The sequence below is a fragment of the Eschrichtius robustus genome, chromosome 10 (genome assembly GCF_028021215.1).
Source record: "Eschrichtius robustus isolate mEscRob2 chromosome 10, mEscRob2.pri, whole genome shotgun sequence".
Taxonomy (NCBI): domain Eukaryota; kingdom Metazoa; phylum Chordata; class Mammalia; order Artiodactyla; family Eschrichtiidae; genus Eschrichtius; species Eschrichtius robustus.
The window spans coordinates 20,568,748-20,594,495 of record NC_090833.1 but is presented as its reverse complement, the minus strand read 5'-3'; the positions used below and the strand labels follow the sequence as shown (position 1 = coordinate 20,594,495).

Sequence of the window (25,748 nt, the reverse complement as noted above, 5' to 3'; positions counted from 1 at the left end):
GGCCCCTTAGCAGGAAGCAAAGCTCACGAGAGGCTATTAACCATTTAGTATTCTCTAAGCACCAGGGGATGAAATTTCCACTTACTGAAGAGCAGGGAGAGGCAGCCTTTATTACAGCTAAAGCATCCTGCCTGGAGATTTAGAAAGTTACAGCCATACTCAGTGTGAAAGAAAAGTGTACAGCAAGGCAGTGTGGGCACCTAGATACCAGCTGGGTTGCTTTTGAATGTGTTGACACACAAAATTAAATCAGTGATGAGGACTTTGGCAAAGGCTTGACAAGGCTTTTCTGGGATGTCAGCTCAGGTCAGTGTCTGCCACTCATGTTGGTCACTGCAGCTGCCCCTCCATTAGTGCTGACTTGGCCACTTGCCAGGAGGGAGGAGTATTTGTTTTTGGTGCTGGGTGGGCAGGTGGATGTGGAAGGGTCGCTTTAATGGAGTGACTACACTGTTCTCTATGGGTAGATGGTTAATATGGCCTGGTATGATGGGAGGGGACAAGGAAGGAGAAGAGAGCAGGTGCAGCCGGGGCTGCAGGAAAGCGGGGGCAGGAAGAGAGAGCTGCGGGGGGCGGGTAGCAGAGTGAGAGTAGCTGGTGAGACACGGCCTGGTGCAGAGTGTGCATCTGTGGGAGCGGGGTACCAGCTTTGAGAATCCGTCCCCAGCATTCTGCATCCCTGGCCCTCAATCGGCTTGGCTGCCGGCAAGAAGCCAGTTTTATTTTGCTTAGGACTGTCAGGTGGTAGGCTGCCATCCTTTCTGGAGAATCCAAACAAAATGTATTTATAAAGATGTTGTACACTACTGGTCCTCGACTGGGGCAGGCACGGGTGGGTGCCCTGTAGGATCCCCTGGGCAGCTTTCTCCAGACTCCCATGCCCAGACCCCACCTTGGACATACTGGGTCTGGATCTCAGGAGCAGGCTCTGGGGCACAGGACTTGGACAGGCTCTTCAGGGTGTTCTGTGGACTTGTTCAGGCCCCCTTAGACCAGGCTCGGAGGAGGCACATCTCCAGGGAGTTAGTTCACTACCCATCGAGGCAGCTCATTGCATCCTTGGCTTTGATATGGAGCCTTCCCCAGAACATGCTGAATCCCTCGTCTATGTGGGTCCCTCACATATTGAAGTCAACCATCAGGGTTCTGCTCCAGTCTTAATACCCATGTTGTTTCTTGATTAATAGCTATTAAACCAATCTCTGAAGAGGCCTGAGTTTTGGGGATATGCTAAGAGAGAAGAGGTAGAAAAAAAAAAAGCAACTCTAGTGTTAGGGTGGAGAAAGATGTGGTAGAATAGAAGTACTTTCAAATACATTTATACTACTTTTTTTTTTCTGATTCCAAAAGTAGCGCTTGTTCCCAGTGAAAATTTAAAAACACGAAAAACCCAAAGGAGAAAAGAAAAACCTTTCTAGTCCCACCTGCCAGATACACCCATTGTTAATATTTTGGTGGACATCTTTCTCATTAAACTATAGATTTATAAACTTGCTTTTATCTCATAATAGCAATATTATTTTTGTCACTTCATTAATATTAATCTATGCTATCACTGTTGAAAGCTGCCAAGTATCAATCAGTCCCTCAGTGTCGCACATTGGAACTCAATGATGGACATTTTTCAGGAACTTTGAATTACCCTTAGTCAAGTAGGACCCAACTGAACTCAGCCTGTCTGCGCAGCGTGACATTTCCATGAGTCCTGACCCTGGCTCATGTCTACTGGCCCACTGGCAGCCAGGTCAGGTTGGTCTTGGCAACTTTTGTGTGTCAGGTTGGTTTGGACCTTGATCTGGAACTGTCCAAGCACTGCGCAGGTCTTGCCTGGACCTAAGACAAAGCTCCTTGAGCTTGAGGTCCCATAACTTCTCCTGGATTGAGCATCACCAGCAGATGTGGGAGCTGAAATTCCCTTTGGGGACTGGCTCTTCAGACCTACCAGCACCAGAACGGTTCAAACCTCCAAGGTAACTCTGAGCTTCTGTGGTGGGTTTCCCATGGGACTCTGCTACTACTGAGTCCTGTGACCTTGGGAAGGGGATCAACTCAGCCTCAGTTTTTTCCCCTGTGAAATGGAGAGAATAACTCCACTCCAGCCTCACTCACAAAGTTGGAAAGATCAAATGAGACAATGCAGGTAAAAGTGCTTCGTAAACTGCAGTGCATCAGGCAAACCTATGTTACACTTGACAATCGACCTCCTGATGTAGCGCAATGAAAAGGTGCTCACTCGAACTTCTCTTGTTCTCCCAGACAGAGTGGACTCATTGGCTGCATGAGCTTTGGGGTGAAGTCCCTCCTGACTCCGGACAAGGTGGGTCCTAGGGAAGCTTCTGGCAGTGTCAGGCCACCTAGCCAGGGCTGGTACAGGCAGGGGCCTTTGTCTGGAAGCCCTGTGGCGGGGCTTCAGTCTGTAAGATGGTGCCCCACTGAGACAGGTGCCCCCTGGCCTGATAACAACACTGTTACCTGCGTGACCAAGGGTCTGGGTTCCTGCCTTGGCTCATTCTTGTCAGAGACCAGTTGTTAGGCGGCTCCAAGTCTTCCCAGAAGGCTCTAGGTCTGGTGTCTTCCCTTAAGGACACTGGCAGGTCCCTCAGAGCTCAGGGCACTCCCTGCCCTGGAGGCTGAGGGACGGGTGCTTCTCGTGGTCTGTTCCAGGGGTTGCCTTGACGTTGTTTGCCAGGTCTCAGGCTTGTGGGCCTAGCAGGTGCTCAGGGATGGAGTGAACATCCTCTGTGGAGCTTTCCTTCAGGCTGGGTGAGGACTCTGGGACCTAGAGGCCCCTCCCTGTGGGTGGCCAGACCCTTACCCAACTCTACTTGGATGGCACTCCCCGCATTGGAGGCTTTTGAGCAGGGGAGGGATGTGCTCCTCTTGCATATCCCTGGAGATGTTCTGGTGGCCTGCTGCAAGGAGTTGCCAGGTGGCCCTGCCACCCAGCTCTGTGTCCTGGAAGTGAAGTCTGGGGTAGGTGGCTGAGGACCCTTTATCCTACATGTGGGTCCCAACTATCTTGTCTTGACTGCAGTCTTGGCCTTATTCCCTCTTGGGAGAAGATGTCTGCCCAGACTGCTCAGGACTGCTCAGGGGCCTCAGGATGCCTGTTTTCTGGCCTCTCCCTCCCTCCCTCCCTTCTGTTCTGTCAACATTTATTGGGCTCCTGCTGTGTACCAGGCACGGTGCTAGGCACATCAAGGAGCCTGTGTACAGCCTAGTGGGGGAGGCAAGCCTGTGAGTAGACTTGTTCTCTAGGGACAAGAGGCGTGGGAAATCGGCAGAGGGGAGGATCAGCTCTGCCTGGAGCATCAAGGAGGGCTTCCTGGAGGTGCAGGCATGGCAGCTCCCTTTGGGGAAGGGAGGCTGGAGTGTGTGTGTCTGCAGAGATGCTGCTCTTGAGGAGGCTTTCCAGCTGCTGCTTTTTGACGGGGATTGGTGGCTGCCTGACCTGTGCCCTCTGCCTCCTCTGAGCATGTCACGCCTTCTCTTGTGACAGGAGACCAGCGGCTGGTACTACCTGCTGCGCGAGGACCTGGGCCGGACCAAGCACCTGAAGGTGGCCAGGCGGAGACTGCAGCCCCTGAGAGGTGCATGTCCACCACCTTCAGTTCTGTCCAGACATGCCGACCCCCAGGGCTCCCCCCACTCCACTGTGTAGTAGCCCCAGTCCCTGTGTTTTGTGGCATGTGTCACCCTAGGCTGCCATCAGACCCTGGGTCCAGGGACTTCTCACGAGTGCTTGCTAGAATGCAGCCTGCAGGCAGCCTCATGCCCATGACTCCTTTATTTATCTAGCTCATGGAGGGCTGGGCTTTTGGACCTTCCCGTGTGGCCCTTCCTCAGGGTCCGTGGTCTCAGGATCCCCTCTGGGCTGCCTGGCTGACCTTGGGGCGCCCACCTCTGCAGACAGGCCATGTGGGCCCTGCTGTGGGTCCTGAGGAATTTCCCCTTCTGCTCTGTCCTTCCCACGCACCCATCTGGCTCCTGAGTCCCTGCCTGGCCCGAGCCTGGGCATTCCCACATCCTGGAGGCCAGCAGTGACCTGGGCCGCCACATGGGCCTGGCACCCTGGCCTCATCCTCTGGGTGGTCTGTGGAACGGGCACTTAGATGCCAGCAGAAACTTTCTGACTCTGCTCTGTCACCTTCCAGACCCTTTGTTGAGACTGTTGGGAGGTGAGGACACCGAGAACAGGGAGAAACTCAAGGTAGGTGGGGACAACCTGGGCAGGACTGACGGGCCCTGAGCACTGCTCTGGGCTCTAACCTGCTTCTGGTCAGTCCCTTGGCCCAGGAGACCCCTAAACAGGGCAGCATTCGGTGCCTGAGACTCAGATTCACTTGGTGCTTGGAAACTCAGCAAGTTGTGCATTTTTTTTTTTTTATAAATTTATTTATTTATTTATGGCTGTGTTGGGTCTTCGTTTCTGTGCAAGGGCTTTCTCCAGTTGCGGCAAGCGGGGGGCCACTCTTCATCGCAGTGCGCGGGCCTCTCACTATCGCGGCCTCTGTTGTTGCGGAGCACAGGCTCCAGACGCGCAGGCTCAGTAGTTGTGGCTCACGGGCCCAGTTGCTCCGCGGCATGTGGGATCCTCCCAGACCAGGGCTCGAACCCGTGTCTCCTGCACTAGCAGGCAGATTCTCAACCACTGCACCACCAGGGAAGCCCTGTGCATTTTTAAGAGGTTATTTCTGGTGCTTTTCTCGGGTTACTCAAGCTTGGGGCAGCAGTGGGGAGAGAGCCGGGCCCTGGCCCCTGGAAGTAGAGGAGTCTGGGTTGTACTGACTTTCGGGCTCTTGAAGCCGAGTCCTCCCGTTCCTGCAGGCCCCCTCAGGCCCCTTGCCTCCCCTGCCACTGTGGCCCAATTCGCCTTCAGGTTTGGCCCCCTTGATGTCAGGGAGCAGCTGTGAGTCTGAGCCCGAGACCGATGGGTCCTCACTTCATTAGGGCTTTGAAGCTAGAGAGGAACCTTCCTATAGGGATTTTAGGGAATTCATCCAAATTTGTCACTTTGCAGGCCATGGCAGGTGATCTCTGGTTTGCTGTAACCACTAAGAGAGGGAGAAACAAGCTCCCAGTGCTGAGTAGTCCCTCGGTTGTTATCTAACATGACCCTCACTCCCACCTCTGAGGTGGTTGTTACTACCCATTTCACAGATGAGTGGGACTTGTAAGGTTCAGAGATGTTAGGTCACTCTCTGTGGCCACACAGCCAGCAAGTGGCACAGGGAGGATCTGAAATATGGCTTCAGGTATGGCTGTCTCCTGCAAGTGGCCTAGTTGGGAAGATACGACAGTGATATTTTCCATGATAATATGTGACATTTAGGTGTATTATTATCTACAAGACATTTCCCCTTTCATTCACTCAAGTCATTCACTCATTCATTCATTAAGTATTTATTGAACATCTACATGGGCTAGGCCTTGTGCCGGGTGCCGGGATATAGCTGTCAAAGATCCCTGCCCTCACAGAGCGTACAGGCTAGGGCTGCACTGCCCAGTATGGCAGCCACTAGCCATCGGTTGCTACTGAGCATTCGAAATGTGGCTAGTATGAACGAGGACCTGAATTTTAAATTTTATTTAAAAATTTAAATTTAAATTGCACCTGTGTCTAATCGCTACCATACTGGATAGTACAGTATTAGAGTAACTTGCTGGGTCTCTGTTCTCTGTGGCTTCATTACAAGTTTAAAAGCTTTCTTCCAGCTTCAGTGGGGGAGCTGCAAAGGCCTTTCTCCCTCTCTCTGTACATGCCGAGCACAGAGAGGACAGTGACCAGGGAGTCTCCCTGGGGATTTGTGGGAATTGCCCGGGCATCAACACTGCAGGTTTCTAGGTGGCCTGGGAGAGTCCTACTTCGTGCTGGGCTCTGCACACAGGCCCTGGCCTCTGGGGACATTGTTCTGAGGTGTGTTTGGTTTTACTCGGCTTGCACACGCAGAGATGTCCGTAGGACTCAGCAAGGTGTGGGTGATTGTCAGAGGCTTGGTTAGGGCAGGGGGAGAACCCCAAGAGGTGACCTGTTCAACTCCCTCTTCGTGTGCATGGAGGGATGGAGGATTAGAAACCTGGGTGACCTGACCACTGTACAGTAACCAAAGCTGGGCTGGACCGAGGGACACTGTCTGGCATGAAGGATGTGAGTGGCTGGGTAGTTTTCCTCAGGGGCTTGAGGTTGGTGGAAGCGGCTCTAGGCTCACCAGGCACTGCTCTACAAGGCAGGGATCAAGACTGGGGCTCTGGTCCCAGCTCCATCCCACCCTGCTGTGTGATCTCAACTGCTCAAGGCCCCCACTTCTTCACCAGTAAAAAGAGGAGGCTGGATTATCTAGTGATTGGAAATCCCTTCCCAACCTGACTTTATGGTCTGTCATCAGATCCTTAAAGCAGCCCACGTACATGGATGAGGAAACTGACTTTTAAGAGCTTCTGAGTGGCAGGCAAACTCCAGATGTTTTGTATTCCCTGTCTTGACGTGGGATGTCTGTGAGTGCAAAGCATCCTTAGGTTCTCAGGCTGAGTTAGTTCCCTGCATTTGTACCGGGGATCCTGGGATTTGCAGGGGGAGGCGGCGTTGTGACAGAGTGGGCCGTGTTTTCTGCCTGGGTTCTCCTCCAGCCAGCGGTGTTTGTGAGAACACTGGAATCACAAAGTGGCCCATGGCGGAGAATGCAGCCAGAACAAAGGCGCCCTCTCCCCGCCGGGGGCCCGGGGAATACTAACTAGTTGACAGGAATTTTAATATAAAACTCTCCCTCTTCCTTGTCATTCGGAGGTTTCAGGAAGCCTTCGGGCTTATCGTGCAGAGGCACACAGCACAGACAGGGCTTGGGGAGGTGAGAGGTGATTTCCTGCCATTCTTCTGCGGGGCGGGCTTCCCAGGGCGGTCATGCCAGGCTGACGGGGCGCAGTGCGGGCTCCCACTGCTGGGGGGGAGAGCTGGGTTTTCATGGGTCGGCAGTCGAGGCAGGACCCGCAGCCATGAACCGCTTCAATGGGCTCTGCAAGGTGTGTTCGGAGCGCCGCTACCGCCAGGTGGGTGCTTGGCCCCCTGGGGGGCGCATGGGGTGTCGTTGGGGGTCAGGGGTGTGGGCTCACTGAGCAGGACTTGTCTCCCCACAAGGCCTTCCTTGCCTCCTCCTGCCCCTTGCAGGTTCATTGTGATCTGGGGGGAGGATAGAGGCAGGAACTGGCCCCGAGGTGGCCTTTACCTGCCGCCCCTCTCTAGGGGCAGACGAGGCCAGCTTTTTGCCATCCTAACCACTGACTGGGTGGTGTCCATGGTGAGATTATCTAGTTGATTTTCTGTCATTTTTATTTGGGAGGAGTGTGGGTTATAAAAAGAGCATCCCAAGCCTGAGATTGTAAGTGGCTAGGTTGCTGAGCAGCTGGATTTGTGTTTTTTTGCTAACTTTCCCTACTCCTGATGGGACGGCAGTGCCTGTCCTGCGTTGTGTAGGTGTGATTGTGTTTTAGCGTGTGTTGGTGTGTGCTTGTGAGCGAGGTAGGATGTGTCTGTGTATATGTGCGCACACATGATTTTCCTCCCGGGTGGCTGTGATGCCTTGAGGTGGGTCCGGAGTCCTCTGGCTTCAGAGCCCAACTTCACGGAGGGGGCTTGGCCCTCAGCCTCCAGTCTCAGGATATGGGGCAGAGTGGGAGTGATGATCCCTTAGCCCCCAAGACTCTTCTGGAACTGTGAGGGACATTTGTTTTTTCTTATAAAAAAGGCATGGTGTCAGACAGGGTGAAGGCAAGGGATGTCCAGATTTTGGGAATGTCCAAGCTGATGGGACTCTGGAATGGTTCTGATTTTAAAAGTATAGAAAAGTCCCTCTGTGTTTTAATGACCAGCCTGGAATCTGGGTCCTGAACTCCTTCAAACAGGCAGACTTAGGTCTCAGGGAGATGCTCAGAGGGGCCTCCTGCACCGTGCGTGGGACATGTGTGTTCTCTCTCCAGTCCCCAGCTCTCAGGGCCCTCCCGCCCTCCTGGAGCCTGCAGAGCAGCCCCTACGACACTGGCAACTGGATGGCGGGGTGGTGAGGCACAGAGGGCACTGGGTGGGAGGTCGAGAAGTCCTCGGTCACTTGGGACTACAGGCCTGAGGACCGGGACACTCTGGCAGTCAGAGTAGGACCAGGCATGAGTGTGGTCCGGGCCTGGGGCTCTGGGACTCAAGTTCAAAACGGATCCCCTGCTAGAAAGTAGTGCGAGGTTGAGAGCACCAGCTTTGTGCCAGACCCGGGCTCACATCCAGCTCTGCCCTTCTTGAGGTCTGACTCTTGTGCATGGCAGTTTACCTCCCTGAGCCTCAGTCTTCCTGTCAGTGGAATAGGGTGATAATGTGACGATGCTGTGAAAGTAAATGGAATGTGTATGAAGTGCCTGGTGCAGGGGGTTCAATAACTGTGACATTTAGGGATTGGGATTGAAGTCTAAGCATGACAGAGGGTCAGAAGTCAAGCAGGAGGGCAGAAGTGAGATGCTGGCATGGGTGAGATCTGAGAGCAGTAGCAGTTCCTGTGCTGGACAGGAAAGAGCAAGAAGCACCCCAGGAAGGATGGCCTCTGCCAGGAGTCGCGGAGGTCCCAGAGTTAGGGCAGGGCTGCTCCCCTTGCCTCCTGACCCTGAGGCCTGAGGTCAGAGAGGAGGGCTGAGAGCTTACTTGCTTCAGGCCTCAGATTCCTTCTCTGTAAAATGGGCATACTGAAACTAGCCCTGCATTCCCTCAGGGCTGCAGTGATGATCAGGTTCTTTGGACATTGTCCTCTCAATATGGTCGTGGTCACGATGGACAGAGCATAATTCTGCTTCCTTCACGCAGTCCCACCCCCTCACACTGAGCAGGAGAGGGGCTTGCTTCCCAACACTGTCTCCTCTTCCCCTCTTCCCAGCCCCCAGCTGGCCTGGACTGTTGTCTGGACTGGCTCTGCTTAGGCTGGTGCCCAGGAAGGCAGAGGGGTCTCCTGTCCACAGCCCCACCTGGATGCGGGGAACAGGCTGTTTTCTGGAGCACCCTCCTTCTCTCCAGATTCAGCTTCGGGGCCAGTCCCCAAACTGTTAGCCCTGGGTGCTGGGACTGGTTTTCCAGAGCCGCGCCCCAGGCAGGAGGGGCCGTGGCTCTTGGTGGGGTAGGACTGGGGAAGTGCTAGCACGATGCTGGCATCCCAGCTTCTGCCTGGGTTGAGGGTGGGCTGTGAGGTCCCTAAAATCCCTGCTGGCCGCATGTAGTGGACCGGGCTCCTGTCATCGTCCCTTGGCCTCAGTCTGGGCTTTCCGCACTCACTCCAGAGTTTGTTTTTCTTTCTTTCTTTCCATTTTTTTTCTCTTCCTGTCTTAGCTGTGTGTTTTCCCAGAATTCTTATGGGAACAGGGTATTTTCCTGCCCCCCCCTTCCCCTTGTCTGTCAGATTTCCTGTTTTACAAACTCGCTTTGAATCCAGGCCCAGGGCTGGTGGGAAGCAGAGCCTCAGGGGCCTCCCCAGCAGCATCCAAGGGCCTGGGTCACCCCGGGCTCCCTGGCCCTCCCCTTTCCCATGCCTGGCCTTTGGGACAGCTGACAGGTGAATGCCGGGCACCCAGCCTGGAAGAGGTAACCCCTAAAGGAAGGAGGTAGAAGTCTCCTAACGAGGCGGTGGCCCTTGACCTCTCTCAGGGTTGCTGAGCTGGCTTCTTCCTCAGCCTGCCTGGGGTGCCCTACCCCATGCTGCACCAGGGCCCACGCCACATCCAGGGAGCCAGACCCCTTTTCTGACTTTAGCTGCCTTAGGCTGTTGCTCTCATACACCTGCTCTGAGCAGCCTGGAATTGCTCTTTGAGTGGGCAGGGGCTGGGCTTTCTGCAGCCTAACCCCAAAGCCCTCCCAAAGCCTAACTGGGGGTTCACAGAGAGGGCATGCAGCAAGGTAGAACTGAGTTGAGCTAGCAGACCGCGCCGCACCCTGCCAGCTTTCCGCTGCTGGTGGGAGGCTGCAGCGCTGTCCTCACTAGCGGAGCACTTGCTGGTTCCTGCCGTGCACCAGGCCTGTCATCTGAAGTCAAAGCACAAAGGACTCTTCCCAGCACCATCCTCACGTTTTGCTGTAATGCTTATCATGACCTGCTTTGCTTTGGAGAGATCAGTGTACCCTCATGCTCCTCTGGGAGCCAGAGACCAAGGCCTCATGACCTGGTACCTCAGCAGAGCCTGGCATGCAGTAGGAGCTCAATAATTGCATGTTGCTTTGAAAAGAGCATCCAGATGGCAGGGCCCTTTCAGGGGACTTCTGAAAGTAGGGGTTGTGCACCTGCCACGCACACAGGCTTGCAGCAGGCACAGTGAAGTCATTGGCTAGTTCAGGTTCAGCCAGGAAACCTATCTGTGCCCTCACTTGCCTCCTCACCCGGGAGCCCTCACTGATACCTTGAGGCCCTGGCGGTGGACGGCCCTGAGACCCCTTAGCACGTGTCCCCTGCCCCTTGGCCTGAGGTGGTGAGTGTGTGCATCCCTGTCTTCCCTCCCCTGTGCTCTGGGAGGGCAGCCAACAGGCCAGCTTTGTCTCTGGGCCCTCAGCATGGGGCCAGCCTTGGGCCAATGCTCCATGAACCCCTGGGGAAAGGAGGAAGGGACCGAGCAGGCAGTGGGTCACAGGTGAGGAGGAGACGTGCAGTGCAGTGGGCCCTTAGGTAAAGGGCGAGGCCACATGTCTGCCAGGGCTGAGGAAGGCGAGATTCACCCTTCCAAGGCTCTGCCTGGGCCCTTCCACATGGGCCTGGCTTACCTCCTGAGCTCCCAGCCTTCCTGCTTGGCCCACAACCCAGTGCTCAAGATGCCTGGACCAAGATAGGGACAGCGAGGGGCCGGCCAGCCTCCTTCTTGGCTCCAGCAACCTTGGAGAGGAAGGTGGCTCTGGGGTGGGGACTGTGGTCTTCGCGACCTTGGAGCAGAGGCAGCAGCCTCATGGCTTCTGGGAGTAACTGGGCAGGGCTGTGTCCTAGATCACCATCCCGAGGGGGAAGGACGGCTTCGGCTTCACCATCTGCTGCGACTCTCCGGTCCGAGTGCAGGCCGTGGATTCCGGTGAGTGAGTGTCTCGGGTGATGCCAGCCCGAGGCTTTGCAAACAAGATGTTGGAACTGAAAGGGGAGCCCTAAATGGAGCAAAGTGTCCTGGTTTTTCAAAACGAAAAGAATAATATTTTTAAACGACCACAGATGAAAGTGAGGTCTATGAAAATACACCTACTCTTTTTTTTTTTGTTTTTAATCAAAATGAAAATAGATTTTTATATTTTGTTTCCCAATCATTTCAAACAGGAACTAAACCTATATTTTCAGTAATGGCTGCATGGGAAAATGAGAGTCATTTATGAACTCAATTTGGAACCAGTATTTTATCCTATTCCAGCCTGATTAGCACTTAAAAATAGTCATTCCCTCCCTATTTTTCACAAAGAAAAGACTTCTAGTCACAGAGTGAGCATCCAAAGTGGAGAAGCTGGGACATGGTGATCTGGGTGCCCCCATTGCCTGTGAGCCTGGCAGCAAGGAAGGGTTCTCAAGGGGTGGGAGGCCCTGGGGAGGGAGGGGGGCCTGGCGGGGCGGTGGACAGCAGAGAGGTCAGCCAGTACTGGGTATGCGGGCAGGGAGGAAGTGAGGGCAAAGGGGAGCCTCCCTTCAAGGTCCCCGAGAGCCCCCGAGGTTGGCCCCTCATTCACAGATGAAGAAACAGAGGGGAGCGGTCCTTGTCCAAGGTCACTGTGGAAGCAAAGGACCCCGGGGCTTTCGAGGGGGTTGTGGGCTTTAGGAGCCCTTGAGTGGCTTTTCTTTGTCCCTGCAGGGGGCCCGGCAGAGCGGGCAGGGCTGCAGCAGCTGGACACGGTGCTGCAGCTGAACGAGAGGCCCGTGGAGCACTGGAAATGCGTGGAGCTGGCACACGAGATCCGGTGACAGGGGCGGCGGGCAGCCTGGGGCCTCGGGCTGAGGCGCACCTCCCCTCCCCAGACCTGGGCACACGCCTCGCCCGTCCCTCCTTCCCAGCTGTGAGCAATTCACTTTCCTCCTTGGGGAATCAGTTTCTTGGCCTGAAATTGGAAGGTTCAGGTTCTGAGCAATTTTGGATCCCAGAGCAGACAGCGGGGAAGAAGCTCTCAAACAGACCCTGTGGTTTGTGGTGCAGCTCCAGGGGGTCGCTCTCTACTTTAGCTCATTAGTTTTGCTACCTCAGAACTAAGCCCTTGGTTTCCTAAGGATGCGTAGATGTTGCCAACATTTTCAATTGCACGATTAAACAGTTATTCTTTAAATTTTGGGGTCCCCTAAATTTTGACCCTCTGGGTTAAAGCCCTCGTGGCCCATTTTAGGTCTGCTTCTAGAATGACCGGATGAGGGGTTGTACACAGGCCGTGGCTTTCTTGCTCCTCCTTGATAATACTTTGTGTCCAGGAGGCACATCACTAGTTGAGTTTGGTCTTCTTTCTTGTTTACTTGGCCTTGGCCTCAGTGTCCTTCCCAGCATCTGCCAGTCAACTAGAGTCGACCTAAGGGACCCCTTTGCTGTCTCTACTTTAGATGGCCTCTGCATCCCTTCCTGGTTTGGCACTGGGGCTTTCCTGCCCTCTTCCCCTCTCTTCCTCTCTGCCCCCGCAGGCCCCTACCGTGGCTGACTTTGGTCTCCCCCCGACTCAACTTCTCTTTGTGACTCCCTGCCTCCTCCAACTTCCAGGAGCTGCCCCAGCGAGATCATCCTGCTCGTGTGGCGCATGGTCCCCCAGGTCAAGCCGGGGCCAGATGGCGGGGTCCTGCGGCGGGCGTCCTGCAAGTCGACTCATGACCTCCAGTCGCCCCCCAACAAGCGGGAGAAGAACTGCACCCACGGGGCCCAGGCACGGCCAGAGCAGCGCCACAGCTGTCACCTGGTGTGTGACAGCTCGGATGGGCTGCTGCTCGGTGGCTGGGAGCGCTACACTGAGGTGACCAAGCGTGGGGGCCAGCACACCCTGCCTGCACTGTCCCGTGCCACTGCCCCCGCCGACCCCAACTACATCATCCTGGCCCCGCTGAACCCTGGGAGCCAGGTATGGACAGCTGGTTAAGGGGAGGTGAAGGGCATGGGTCCCTGAGTGAGGCCAGGAAGATGCGAAGACTCAATATTGTGTTGTGAGGAGGCTGCCAGGGGCTTGGAGCGGGGAGCAGGGAAGTGGGCTGTGTGTTAGCACCAGCCTCTATAGGGCTGTCCTGTAGGGCTGTCCTGGGCAGAGACAGCAGGTGGGTCTTTGTGGCCTCAGGGCACAGATCCAGGACCAGGGGAGGTCACACAGTAGAAGATTTCACCTCAAAAGAAGGAAGAGCTTTCTGCCAGTCTGCACTTTTCCGCAGCGGAATGGGCTGCGTGGTAGGCAGTGAGCCCGTCATAGGAGCTGTAAGATGGCGTAATGGGATGTCGGCGTGTATGCCCCAAAATATTGGTCCCAGGAGATACTCTGGGAAGAAAGTTTCCTGAGGTCAAATAAGTTTGAGAAACACCTTATACTCTCTTCCTCTTCTGGGAGATTCCCAGTGCATATTAGCCTTTTTGAGGCTCTGAGGGCATCTGCAGTGAAGAAGGTGGTTTACCCTTGTTTTACCGAGCATTTCTCACACTCCCCTGACGGTGCACCCTTTGTGGCAGAGTCGTTAGCGTCCCAAGTGCCAGTGTTTCACAGAACGCACTTTGGAACAAGCTGCTGTCAAGGAAGTTGGGGACTTGGCCAAGGGGTTAGGCTTGATGACAGCTAAAGCCTCGTTCAACTCGAACATTCTGGAGGATTCTAGATTCTGTGATCCCTCCAGGCCCCCCTCTCAGCTCGTTAGCGGGACTGCTGTTTTGCCCTCGTGCCCTGAGGTGCTCCCCTCTTCTCCCCAGGCCAGGGCTGAGCAGCCTGCCTGGTGGTCGGCCCCGTTCCTGGGGCTGAGGTAGTTCTTTGTCTTTCCCTCGCAGCTGCTGCGGCCTGTGTACCAGGAGGATGCCATCCCCGAAGGTGAGTCTCTCCTCTGCTGCTGTGCCCACTGAGCCGCGGAGAGATGGCGAGGTTAGCTGCGAGGCCGGGCCCCACCTCCTCCTCTGAGTTGGGAGGCCTTCCCAACAGAGTCAAGATCCCCCCGCATATTGACACAGACTCTGTCTCCTCTTGGGACCTTTTTCTCCCTCACTGAACCAGTGTCTCTCTTCCTTGGAGCCTGAACTGAGGAGGAAGAGAGGGCATCTTCCCAGAGCAGTCTAACAGACGGTGTTCAGGACTCAGGCATTCAGCTGAGGTTCAGCCAACGTTACTGAGACACCGTGATTGGGCCTGCTCGGGAGGAAGGCATGGAATTTGGAACTGGGAGGTTCCAAATTGGAGTTGTGTGAGTTTGAGCAACTCATGTCCCCTCACTGAGCCTCAGTTTCTTTATCTATAAAACAGGGCTGATAATTCCCACTTCAGAGGGTTGTTGGGAGGATTGAAGGAGATAATGGTTTTGAGTAGCAGCCTGTTTACTGAGTGATGTTACACAGAAGTTAGCTGTCTTTGAAGTGCACAGATATCTCTGCTGTGTGAAGGGATTTTCCCCCTTTGTCCTTCAAATCCTGGCCTTATTTTTTAAGGGCCAGGGAGAGAAGCTGGGCTCAAAACCAGTTCCTTCTCCCAGGAAACCTGAGGTATCAGTGTTGATGCTGGAGTTGGCTGGGCATTCCTTTAGGCCCTCTCTGCGCTGGCCTGAGTCTAGCTGGCTGGAGTCCAGCCTTGCCTGGTGGTCCATGGTGCTGACCTTGGATATGCTTGAGCCCTTCCTTCTTTGACCTCCTTTTTTGTGAATGGCCTTTTCCCAACCACTTGCAGACTTGCTTCCTTGCTGTCCCCCTCTGTCAGTAGCATGAAGACGATGCTTGCTTAGAGCAGGTGCCCTTTGGAGAGAAAAGGGCTCCCATCAGGCTCAGAGTTGCGGATGGAAGCCGTCTTTATTCTCTCCAGGCTGGGGCATTTGGGTGTTAGGGCTTGGTCTGTTGGAAATGAATCTGTGTTCCTTCTGGAGAAAAGTCTGATGGTGATTCAACACTGAGTTTTAAAAAAGCTTTTAGTTGCCGCATCAGGTTAGAGTGGAGATGTCACTGCTAAATGGTGACCCCGTTAAGGGCAGGGCCTAGGCCTGCTCACCTCCGTGTGTCTGATGTTGGTCCCAGGGTCTGACAGCCAGCACATACTCAACAGAATTTTATTTGAGTGACTGACTGAAGGGGAATGACTCTGGTTGCCTCCAAGGTTTGCAGACTGCTCATGGGGGAAGGGAGCTGGAGAGGTGTGTGGGTTGACGCAGGCTGGTGTGGTTCCTTCTCGGCCGAGAGATGCCTCTTGGTGTCCTCCCAACTCGTGTCCACATTTTGGTTCCCCTCTGAGAATACAGTACTTAGTAAACCAAGAAGGGCAGAGTCACGCAGGCTGTGGGAGAGGAACAAGCAAGGAAATGCTGCTGCTGTTAATAACAGTGGTAACTTTTGAACGCATTATATTAAGAACTTGACCTGACTTCATTTATTCTTCACGATGATAATTATTTTGGTATCCAAGGACATCTTTGCTCTTTACCAGGGATCAAATATTCCTAGCTCCTGGTCCGCGGGTTCAGAGGAAGGGGTGGAATTCAGGGTACAAATCTTCCCTTAAACGCACTCAGGGTTCTCCAGAGGCTAAAGCTGTCGCCAGGGTGCCGACTTCTGTCTCCTCCTCTGGCTGAGCTGCTCGGCCTCCTTGCAGGAGGGTGGGTGGGTTGAGCCAACCTGAATAGAATGGGGTCTGGTGCCCTTCTGGGGCCTGGGGTGCCTGCCCGCCTGTCGTCGGCGTGTTCTCCAGGGCTGAGGGTGCCCTTGGCATTGTCCCTTGCCCTGTGAAAGCAGCCCAGCCTCAGATTCGCCACGGCCGGTGGGGGGGCGATGGCTGCCAGGGCTCACCTTGGAAGCTGGAGCAAAGCCTAGTAATTACTGTTTGGTCAGTGAAGCAGGTGTTTAAGGGGTGATATGGGGGTTTGGACCAGAGGGTGTAAGTGGTAGCAGGTGGGAAGTTAAGGAGTTTGCCTTCACAGAGCTCAGTAGCTGGGTTATAACTTGGATTGTTTTTAAAAAAAGATACTTCAAAAAATCAGTTTTGGAAAATCAAGCCCACTTGCTACACACTATCCAGGGTATGTGGAGATGGGGCATGAGGGCATGCCACATAGGTTGGGTTGATTCCGCTTTGTACCAGTTACTGGCCAGATGACCTTGGGCAAGTCCCCCAATCACTCCAGGCCTCAGTTGCCTTGTCTATAAAATGGGGCTGCTTCCCACCTGAAGGCAGAGGTGTATGTCAAGTGGCTTATTCATGACTCTCTAGGCCCAAGGCAAAGATTCTGTGACAGCCCTATGAAGCTGGGCTAGGGCAGGGAAGAAGTGGATTCCTTTAAAGGTCAGACTGGGGGCGGGCAAAGGCCCAGATTTTGGCATTAGCAAACAGCCCCCTTCGTTACGTTTGGTCTACTTTGCCTTGCTTGTCAGTCCTGTGTGGTTTTGCCTTCTCTGGTCTAGGCTCGGTTGTGTTAAATTAGACTGTCTAGTTCCAGACTGACCCTGTGATCCCCGTTCATGGTACAGTTTGTGGCGCAGCAGCCCTGTCCTAATGCCAGCCCTGACGGGTGGATTATTCGTTGGCTTGGGTTTATAATCCTCGTGCCCTCACACCCTGGTAACATTCACCAAACCCTTTCCCATCAGGTCTCTCGTGTGTGCCCTCACCTGCCCTGGGGCAGGCAAGGCAGCAGTCTGTATTATCTCTGCTTTGCAGTGGAGAAAACTCTGGCTCAGGGGGGAAGGAACCTGGTCAGGGTTACACAGCCAGTCTCTGCGGAGGCCAGTGCTCAAGTTCAGGTGTCTTGTCCAACTCAAATCCAGTGCAGAGCTTGCGAGCCAGGATGGGTTCTTTCAGCAAAGGGGCCAGTGCCTGGCAGCACAGAGCCCTCTGGGGCGGACGTCCAGGGCCGGAGCAGACGAGGAGCTGGGTAGGTACTTCCAGGCATCTGCCCCCCGCCCCTGTCCTGGGCTCACGCTCTTTTTACTCTTCTCTAAGTGATTCCCTGAAGAAGCAGGAAGTGGTTTAGGTTATTATGGTTCGAGTGCTGCCCCAAGATACTGCTGTGATCGGTGGTCACTTGTGTGTGTGGGTTGACTTGTTTTTCTCACCCTGCTCGGTGAGGAGGGGAATGGGGTGGGTAGAGGAAGCAAGTGTGAAACCTTCCGAGCTGAGTTTTTCCCCTGAGGCTGTGGACCACGCGTTGGTGGGGAGCTTCCCCGAGATGTAGCTGGGGTCAGGCCACCTGTTCACCCCCAGGCTGCCAGGACTGGAGGTGGCGGAAGGAGACCTGGGCCCCAGTGGGCTGCTCATGCAGGTCAGGGAGGGCTGATCAGTTGCCCAGCTGACAGCAGCGACCCTTGGAGGGGGCCCAGGTGTGTGCGGAGTCTGAATGCCCTGGAGTTTGTCTCCTACCTGCTTGTGTCCAAGAATTCCTGACTTTTTAGCTACTCTGTGTTTTGCCCTTCTGCCCATTGGATGAGACATGATAAAGATCTGTATGCCACCCCTTGTTCAGTGTGAGGGTGCGTGTCCTGCTGTGTCACCTTATAGAGGGACTCCCTGCAGCTCTCTGCTCTTTTCCCTGGGGGTGATTCATTCTCTCTCTCTCTCCCCCTTTTCTGATGAGAATAATTTGTGAGTTGATAGCCAAGCTGGGGAATACCTCCTGGCTGCGATGAAGCCTAGGATTCCCAGAGTCCCTGGAGTATCTGGTTAACTTGCTTTTCCAAGTGGAGAAATCACAACAACAAAACCACAATAAGTTAGCAGCTCACTCTTATCGCGCACTTACCAGGTCCCAGGCATTATTCTAGGGGCTTTACTTGGAGTGTCTCATTTAATCCTCACAGCAACCCCATGAGCTTGGTACTATAATTGCAGTGAGGAAACCAAGACTCTGAGGGGGGAAGTGAGTTTCTGGTGGTCACCAAGCTGGGGAGCAGAGGAGTGGGATTTGGGTGCAGCCCTCTGGCTCAGGACTGGTGCTCTTTCCCGGGAACTGGAGAGGCAGGTGCCCCTCCTTATTCCAGACTGACTCAGTGAGCCAGGCCGCTCCAGCTCCCTTGGCTAGTAGAAGGCAGACCCCCATACGTCCTGAGAAAGCCCACTGTCTCTGCTATCACTGCAGAGACATGACCTCCAGTCCCTTTGTTCAGGGGACCTGGGAGGCAATGAAACGGGGCAGCAGTGCTGGGTGTGTGCAGGGAGCAGTGGGGATGGGGACAAGGGGGAGCACACATGCTCTGCCACCCGGGACGCTCCATCTGATTGCTTGTTTCATGTGGGACTGTGGGCCCGGTGAGGTCACATCTTCTGATTTTTCGAATCTGAGAGATTTTCTGATTTTTAAGTGTACGAGGCCAAACCGATAGGTCTGATTCAGGTCCTGGGTCACCAGATGAGGAATGCTGCCTTCATCGTAGTTGGCGGTTCCCAGCTCTGTCCTTGCCCTGGAGTTGCTGGTTTACACGTTAGTATCTCTCACAGAGTGTGAGGGGATTCCTTCCGAGGTCTCCCTGTCTTCTCAGCGCCTTGCTCAGGGCCCGGCACATGGTAGCTGCTGTTGTTAATGGCTGTTAATGGACTGAGCCTGTGTCCCCTGTTTCTGCAGAGGCATGCCTCTGCAGGCGGGATAGAAATGCCTCACGGTCCCCCATCTCTGTTCCACAGAATCAGGGAGTCCCAGCAAAGGGAAGTCTTACACGGGCCTGGGGAAGAAGTGTCGGCTGATGAAGACGGTGCAGACCATGAAGGGCCATGGGAACTACCAGAATTGCCCGGTCATGAGGCCGCATGCCCCGCACTCAAGCTATGGCACCTATGTCACCCTGGCCCCCAAGGTCTTGGTGTTCCCCATCTTCGTTCAGGTGAGCTGATGGCTGACCCCAAGGGCTCCCTCTGGAGGAGGTGAGAAAGAATAGGGTCCTTCACTCCGGGACTCAGAGATGGGACCTCGTTCCAGGACTGAGGACCCCCTTTTGGGAAAGACAAATAGCTTTAGGGGCTCAGGATTCTGGGGGTTATACTGAGGGAGCAGAGGTTTCCGGGAGGAGGAACAGGAGAGTGGGGGCAGGGAAGCTCAGTGACAAGTGGGTCCCCCCTCCCCTCCCCCTCCCCTTTCTCTGGGGCCATTGCAGACACGCTACAGCTGCTGGTTGTATTGTCACAGGGCCTGTGTGCTGAGGGTTCTGCTTCCTGGCTCCTCCAGTGCTTTGTTGTTTGGAGATGACCAAGGGAGAGAGCCTCGAGGTCTGGCATCTTGTCTGGCCATCAGACATCTTAGCAAACATGTCTGGCCGGTACTAGCTGGTGGCCTGAGGTTATTTAGATCTCCCTTCTCCTACTTTTCTCTCTTTTTCCTTCTCTTCCTCCCCATTTCCAAACCTTTATTTATTCTATCACCCAGTTATAACCAATGTGAGCATTTAGATATCTTTCCTGTGCATATACATATTTTAAAAAAACCCAGACAGATCTTATTGTATGTTTTATATCCTGTTGCCTTTTTTAAACAAGAATTGCAGCATGAACATTTCCTACATCATTAAATAAATTCGTTGAGTCTGTGTCTTGTACCGGTTGGACACTACTATATGGATGTACCATATTTATTTAACCAGTTCTCTATTCTGTTCAGACACTTGTGTTATGTCTACTCTTTTGCTATTGTAAATAACTCTGTGACGAAGATCCTCATGCATGAATTGCCTCTTGGATTATTTTCCTTGGGGGAGATTCCAAGAAGCGAAATGACTGGGCTATGGGTCATAAACATCTTAAAGGCTCTTTATGCATATTTTGAAAAATTGCTTTCCAGAGAGACTCTTAGTTTATCCTCTCATCAGCAACCTAGAGGGGACATGGCCCCAAGAGCTTCATTTCTGACCATGCCTGCCTTCTCTGGCGTCCCATTCTGGGCCTGTCACTGGCCAGTGGATCTTAGAACTCATACTTTTATAGGACGCTCACAACGCAACTCTGGCAGGTGACGCGCCTCTCCCCAGACAACTCCGTGGGCAGGGTCTGCCCTTTGCCTTTCTCTGGGTCTCTTTTCTTTCTCGGGATGTAACCACAAAGGTCTTGGAATCCACGGGACTTATTTTTCATTTTCATTTTAAATTTTTACCAAAAAAATTAAAAATTAGTTTTTAAAAGTTATAAAAAACTTTTGAGTTGTAAAATATATAAACCAAAAATGGCATAACACTTAAATGCAGAGTTTAACGGGTAATTATAAAGCCGATATCGACTAAGAGAAAGGACTAGACCATTGCCACCACTCCAGAGGCTGTGTATCTCTCTTCCTGATTACGATGCCCCCTCCCCCCGAGACGTACCCACTAGCCTGACTTTATGATAATCATTTCCTAGCTTTCCTTTAGTTTTACCACCTATATGTGCTTTCCTAAATGACTTCTATTTGAATATTGCTTAATGAAACCATATCTCATATCTTCTTCTGGGCCTTGCTTCTCTTGCCTCACGTTACTTGTAAGATCCATCTTGGTTGTTGTGAGTAGCTGACATTTGTTTCGTTATCTTTCTTCCAGCACCTTGCTTGGTGTCAGGTGCCCAGAAACCATGTTATAAATGTGCATTCACGAGGATAAGCCCTGCTGGGTAGTCCAGAGCTTAGGGAGTTTTCTTCAGGCTGCGTGGGGGCAGGGCTCCACCGTGGGTATGGGGCAGGGTCATGTGGTGGGTGGGGTGAGAGGTCTGGGTGAGAATTGGCCCCTGGGAACTGACAGCTGAGAAGGACTCAGTGAACTCAAGTGTGTTATGAATGTAGAGCGGGGACTGGCCTGGCCTTGAAGGGACTCAGGTGACCAAATCTGGCATGAGGCTCTCAGGATACTGCCAGAGGCGTCCTGAGAGCCTGGGCCTGACAGCATGAACAGGACAGATGGGGGAATGTGGGGGCCGGGAGCGCCCAGGAGCTCGGTGCAGTGGGGGAGCTGGGGCGGGCGCGGGTGGTAGGGTCGGGAGGGGGTGGGGAGGATGGCAAAGGCCGACCATGTGGTTGGACTTCCTGCAGCTAGTGTGTGAGGGCTGGTGGGGAAGGTAGCAGCAGCAGTTCCGCCCAGGATGAGCGTCTCTGTCTTTCTGTTTCTGTCTGTGTATGAGGGGGCGTGTGGGCTCTGGGGGTGTTGGGGCAGGGCTAGCGGTCTTCTGTGGCTGGCTTTGGCAGGCTGCCTCCCCCTCCCCGTCCCCTTCCCTTCCCCTCCCCTCCCCCTCCCCCCCCCCCCCCCCCCCATCTCCACCAGGCCTCTTTGAACTGTCCTCTTTGTTTTCAGCCTTTAGATCTCTGTAACCCTGCCCGGACCCTCCTGTTGTCGGAGGAGCTGCTGCTGTACGAGGGGAGAAACAAGGCTGTCGAGGTAAGACACTCACGTTTCCCGGGTGGGGTTTCTGGTGGGCTTCATCGGCCGTCCTCCAGGCCCCTAACTTTCCTCTCTTCCTGATGGTCTCAGAATTGTACAATCGGGGTAGAAAAGACCGGAAAAGGCCTCCATGCCCTCTTTACCAAATGACTACCCAGCTTTTTTTGGTATATTTCCAGTGATGGGGAACTCGCCACCTCTCAAAGCGACAGAGTCCATCTTTGATGGTTAGAGAGTTTTCCCAACCCCTAATGACGTTCCACTGTTTATCCCAACTTCCTCTAAGGAGCAGGAGAGATGGCATTTCACCCCAGCTGTGATGAACGACTTTGTGGGTGAGAAGATCAAAGCTGTTAGCCAAAGAGAATTTTTAGAAGAGCACCCGTTACCTGGGTTTTTGGGTGTATATTAACCCAAATCCCAAATCCTCTTCTGAGGGATAAGTCTGTGATCTCTCTTTGGGCTCTAGCTCTGCCAACAGAGGCCTGGGTGTGTAGGTCATGCTACTTTTCCTGGGAGCTGGCCCCGGCTTGTCTCTAACTGGGGGGATTTCACTCACCTACACCATCCCCAGAGCTGGCCAGGTTCCGGCTCAGTCTCACAAGTTTAAATCTACTTGGGAACAGAAGTTGGAGCCCTGGGGTCTGACTGGGCTACCTGGGAGGCTTGAAGAGAGGGTAGGGGGCTTGCCTTCAGTCAGGCCCTGATTCAGAGCTGGCAGCGTGGCTTGGCTGAGTTGAGTGGCAGCTTGGGGTGGTGGAAAGATCAGGAAACTTGGAGGCAGAAGGCATGTAGCCAGCTCTTGCTCCGCTGCTGGTTCACTTACGACTTCTTCCTTCTTCCTCAGTCTTCCCATCAGAACAGTGGGGGTGTGTGTGTGTTTGAGGCAGCAAGGGCAGGGTCTGAGGTCAGCTGATCTCTAAGGGCCCTTTCAGCCTCAGCATTCCGGGACATTTTGTGTAGTCGTGGCTAAAGCAGGCTGCTTTTGTTCTGTTTGTGAAACAAGCAGACCAGAATTCATATTTTCCAAATGAGCGTTGTCTTTCAGGGGCGCTCCCCGGGGAGACTGCAGGATTATTTCTACCACACTGGTGTTGCTTACCACATTTCTGGACCTCCTCTTCGGGAACTTTCTTAAGAACCTTGGCATAACTTCTGAATTGCCTCTGTGGGAGTAAAACTTCATCTGTTGCGGGGGATTTGGGTTTTAGGAACGAGAAGTCCTTTGGAGCTATGCTTGGTGAATAAGTGTGTGGTGGAGCTCAGTCAGGTAGCCAAAGGTCAGAAACTGAGGTGTGGCTATAAACTCACAAGACTCAGAAGAAGGCAGTTAGAAATGGCAGCCACCGTGGAACACATTCGTATGTCTCAATGTGCTCTTTTCTTCCCCTACTCACTCACCATTAAGGCTGCAAACCTTGAGCACTTGTTATTTGTCCTCACTGTGCAAGTTTTCCATACTTGATCCCAGTTAACTCTCGCAGCTCCCCGAGGAGAGGCACGTTTGTCCCGACTCAGTAGATGAGGAAACCGAGGCTCTAGTGAGATTGACTAGGACCTGAGGGTCTCAAGACTCCTAAAAGATGGAGCCATGATTAGCACTTGGGATCTCTCTGGCTCAGCAGTTCTTTCCAGGATCCCATGCCGGCTCTGGTGTGTTTGTTTAAAAACAAACTAACAAACACAAGCTGAAGCCAGGGCCTGATGATAGTTAAAATCTGTCCAAAAGCTCTTTGCCTAGTGGGTCTTTGGAGCCCTAGAACTAAGAGACCCCTTTTGACGGTTGAAAGAAATGATTTGAAGACAAGGAAAAATAGTGCATTTCTTTTTCTTGAAATATGATAGGAAGTAAATATGTGGCTCTTAGTAGCCTGTCGTGTTATTCAGGCCAAAAATATAAACCAATTCAAGCGGGGTTTGGAGAAGTTCAGAGAATCGCATCGTGGCTGGGCCCTCAGGAGCCGTCCATTCTAATTGCTTCCCTGTAACTTTCCAGCTGATCGTTTTCCAGCCTGTTCTTGAGTCTGCTGAGGGAGCCCTCCCGGCAGTGGTTCTATTACCAGAGAGCCCTAAATTGTAGAAAGTTCTCCCTGGTGCTCGACAGAAATCTTTGTTCGTGGAACGTTCCCCCTTGGCTCGTTGTCCCTTCTCTTCTCTGGGCATGCTCCGTGAGCTGATCCAATCCCACACCGTGAACTGTCCTCATCACACGCCCTCCCGGAAGTCACCAACTTGATTAACGTGCCCTGAGATCAAATCAGCGTTTTGGTACAGCCTCATTTCTACATTCAAAGGATGGTTACTGAGCGTCTACGATGGAGCCAGGCCCTGTGCTGGAGGTTCCAGGAGTCCTATGGGGCACAAGACAGACATGCCCGCACTTTACACACTGACTCAGGCACCAAGGCCTTTGCTGCAAACCCTGCCCTCAGGCAAGATTCCTCCGAGGAAGCTTGGTTAGGACCACGTGGGATTAGTGATCCTTCAAGTCGCAAGGATTTCCTAACCAAGCGATTCCTCTCCTCTTGAGCCTTTGGGAAAACAGCTGTGTCCTTGGAGCAAGTGTGGGGAAGACAGCTGGAGGCCCCCAGGGCCTGCTGTGGGAAGCAGAAGGTAACTGGGCTGTGGAGATGGGCGTCTCTGCACTGCGGGCTGCTGTGGCTCCCGCCGGGAGCAAGGCCCGCAGGGTGCTGGTGAGACGGGAAAGGGGCCCACCTGCCCTCCCCTGGCACCCTTGCCTCTCTGCCCTGTCTCCCGCTGTGCGCCAGCTCTGTCCTTTCCCTGACCCGGCTTTTGGGGAAATTCTTCGTTCAGGCCTTAATCACTTCCTGTCTAGACCACATTCTCAGCTCTGGGAATCTGGGCCAGAGCAGCGACCTGGGTCTTTTCTCACCTTGCTTGTGCCTCTTCTCCACTTGCCATCCATCCAGCCCTCTCTGGGCCTGGGTTGTTTTTTGAATTTTTAGGCTCCTGACAGACTGTCTCCTCTGACCCTTCCTCTGCCAGCTTCCCTGTGGGTCCAGAGACCACTTCCAGGTTTCCACTGAGTGGGTCAGGGGAGCCTGAGGGTTTGTCTTGTGCTCACCTAGTGTAGAGCTTTCTCCTTTCCACTCATTGGATGTTGAAGTCTTCTTCTCAGACAACCAACCCCTAAACTCCTTCTGAACTCTGAGATCATTTTCTTCCCTTCCCTTAACTTCATGTTTCTGTCTCCTTTGTTCCTCATTTTTGGTCCCTGCTTGGATTCTTCCACATTCAGGGACAGGACAACTGTAGGCATATTGCTACCTCACCATATTGTGAGAGCTTTGGGGTCAGCCAGACCTGGGCAATGGTCTCTGGCTGTGTAGCCTTGGACAGGTCACTTAACCTCTCGGTGCTGTAGGGTCCTCACCTATACATAAGAGCAATGATGTTAGGTACAAGTGAGGATCCACTGAGCAGAAAGTAAGTGCTCAATAAATGGAGGCTTCTGTGGGCTATGTTGGGTCAGGGCTGTGATGGGAAGGGGTTTGGAGAGAGACACTGCCAGGATGCCTTCCAGCCCAGGGTTCAGGAGCCCTTGTGTTTGGTCCCTGTTAGATAAGCCAGAGCCCCTGAATGCCTCCTGCTCAAGAATGCCCTCTATCGTCTCTGTGGCCCAGATTCCCTCAAACCTCTGTGTGCCACTTAGTCCTTTGAAAAACACTTATGTATTTTTAAATTATAAAAGTAACAGATTCTCATTGCAAACTAATGCAAATTAAACAGAAATGTATAAAGTCAAGTCCCATTCCCCACATTGAAGACTGTGATGAGTATTTTAGACATTAAAAAATGTATAAATACCGACAGATTTACAGTTTGGTTTTACAAAGTTGGATTATACGCTAGGTATTTTTTGGACATTGCACTATTTCGATTTATGATGGACAGATTTCCATTTCTGCCCACATAGCTCTACTTTATTCTTTCAATAGCTGCATAAAATTCTACCACATGAAGGTAGCATAATTTAGTTTATCCATCCTCTCTTAATGGGTGTTTATGTTCTTTTTTAAAATTACAAAAATTTGTAATGCTGAGAACATCCCTACATGTTCATATTTATATGTCCTTGTAAGTATTTCTATAGGCTAGAGTCATAGAGGTGGAGTTGTTAGGTCATCTTTAACAGTCTGACAGCTAAATGTCAACATGTTGGCTTTTTAAACTTAGGCAACAATCCAGCACACGCTCACTGTGGCCCTTCGTAGTGCATGCCGACCTTCCAGCGG

General features: G+C 53.1%; 1 protein-coding gene across 2 annotated transcripts in view; it reads left to right on the top strand.

Moving 5' to 3' along the window:
• RGS3 (regulator of G protein signaling 3) overlaps positions 1-25,748 on the top strand; it is a 129,374-nt gene that overhangs the window by 25,957 nt on the left and 77,669 nt on the right. For both annotated transcript variants that reach the window (XM_068553060.1, XM_068553061.1), the window contains exons 6-14: positions 2,257-2,317; positions 3,500-3,590; positions 4,155-4,210; positions 10,989-11,070; positions 11,830-11,935; positions 12,715-13,066; positions 13,969-14,008; positions 18,782-18,978; positions 21,406-21,489. In XM_068553060.1, the coding sequence (XP_068409161.1) occupies positions 2,257-2,317; positions 3,500-3,590; positions 4,155-4,210; positions 10,989-11,070; positions 11,830-11,935; positions 12,715-13,066; positions 13,969-14,008; positions 18,782-18,978; positions 21,406-21,489 (1,069 nt within the window). The remainder of the gene's footprint in view (positions 1-2,256; positions 2,318-3,499; positions 3,591-4,154; positions 4,211-10,988; positions 11,071-11,829; positions 11,936-12,714; positions 13,067-13,968; positions 14,009-18,781; positions 18,979-21,405; positions 21,490-25,748) is intronic.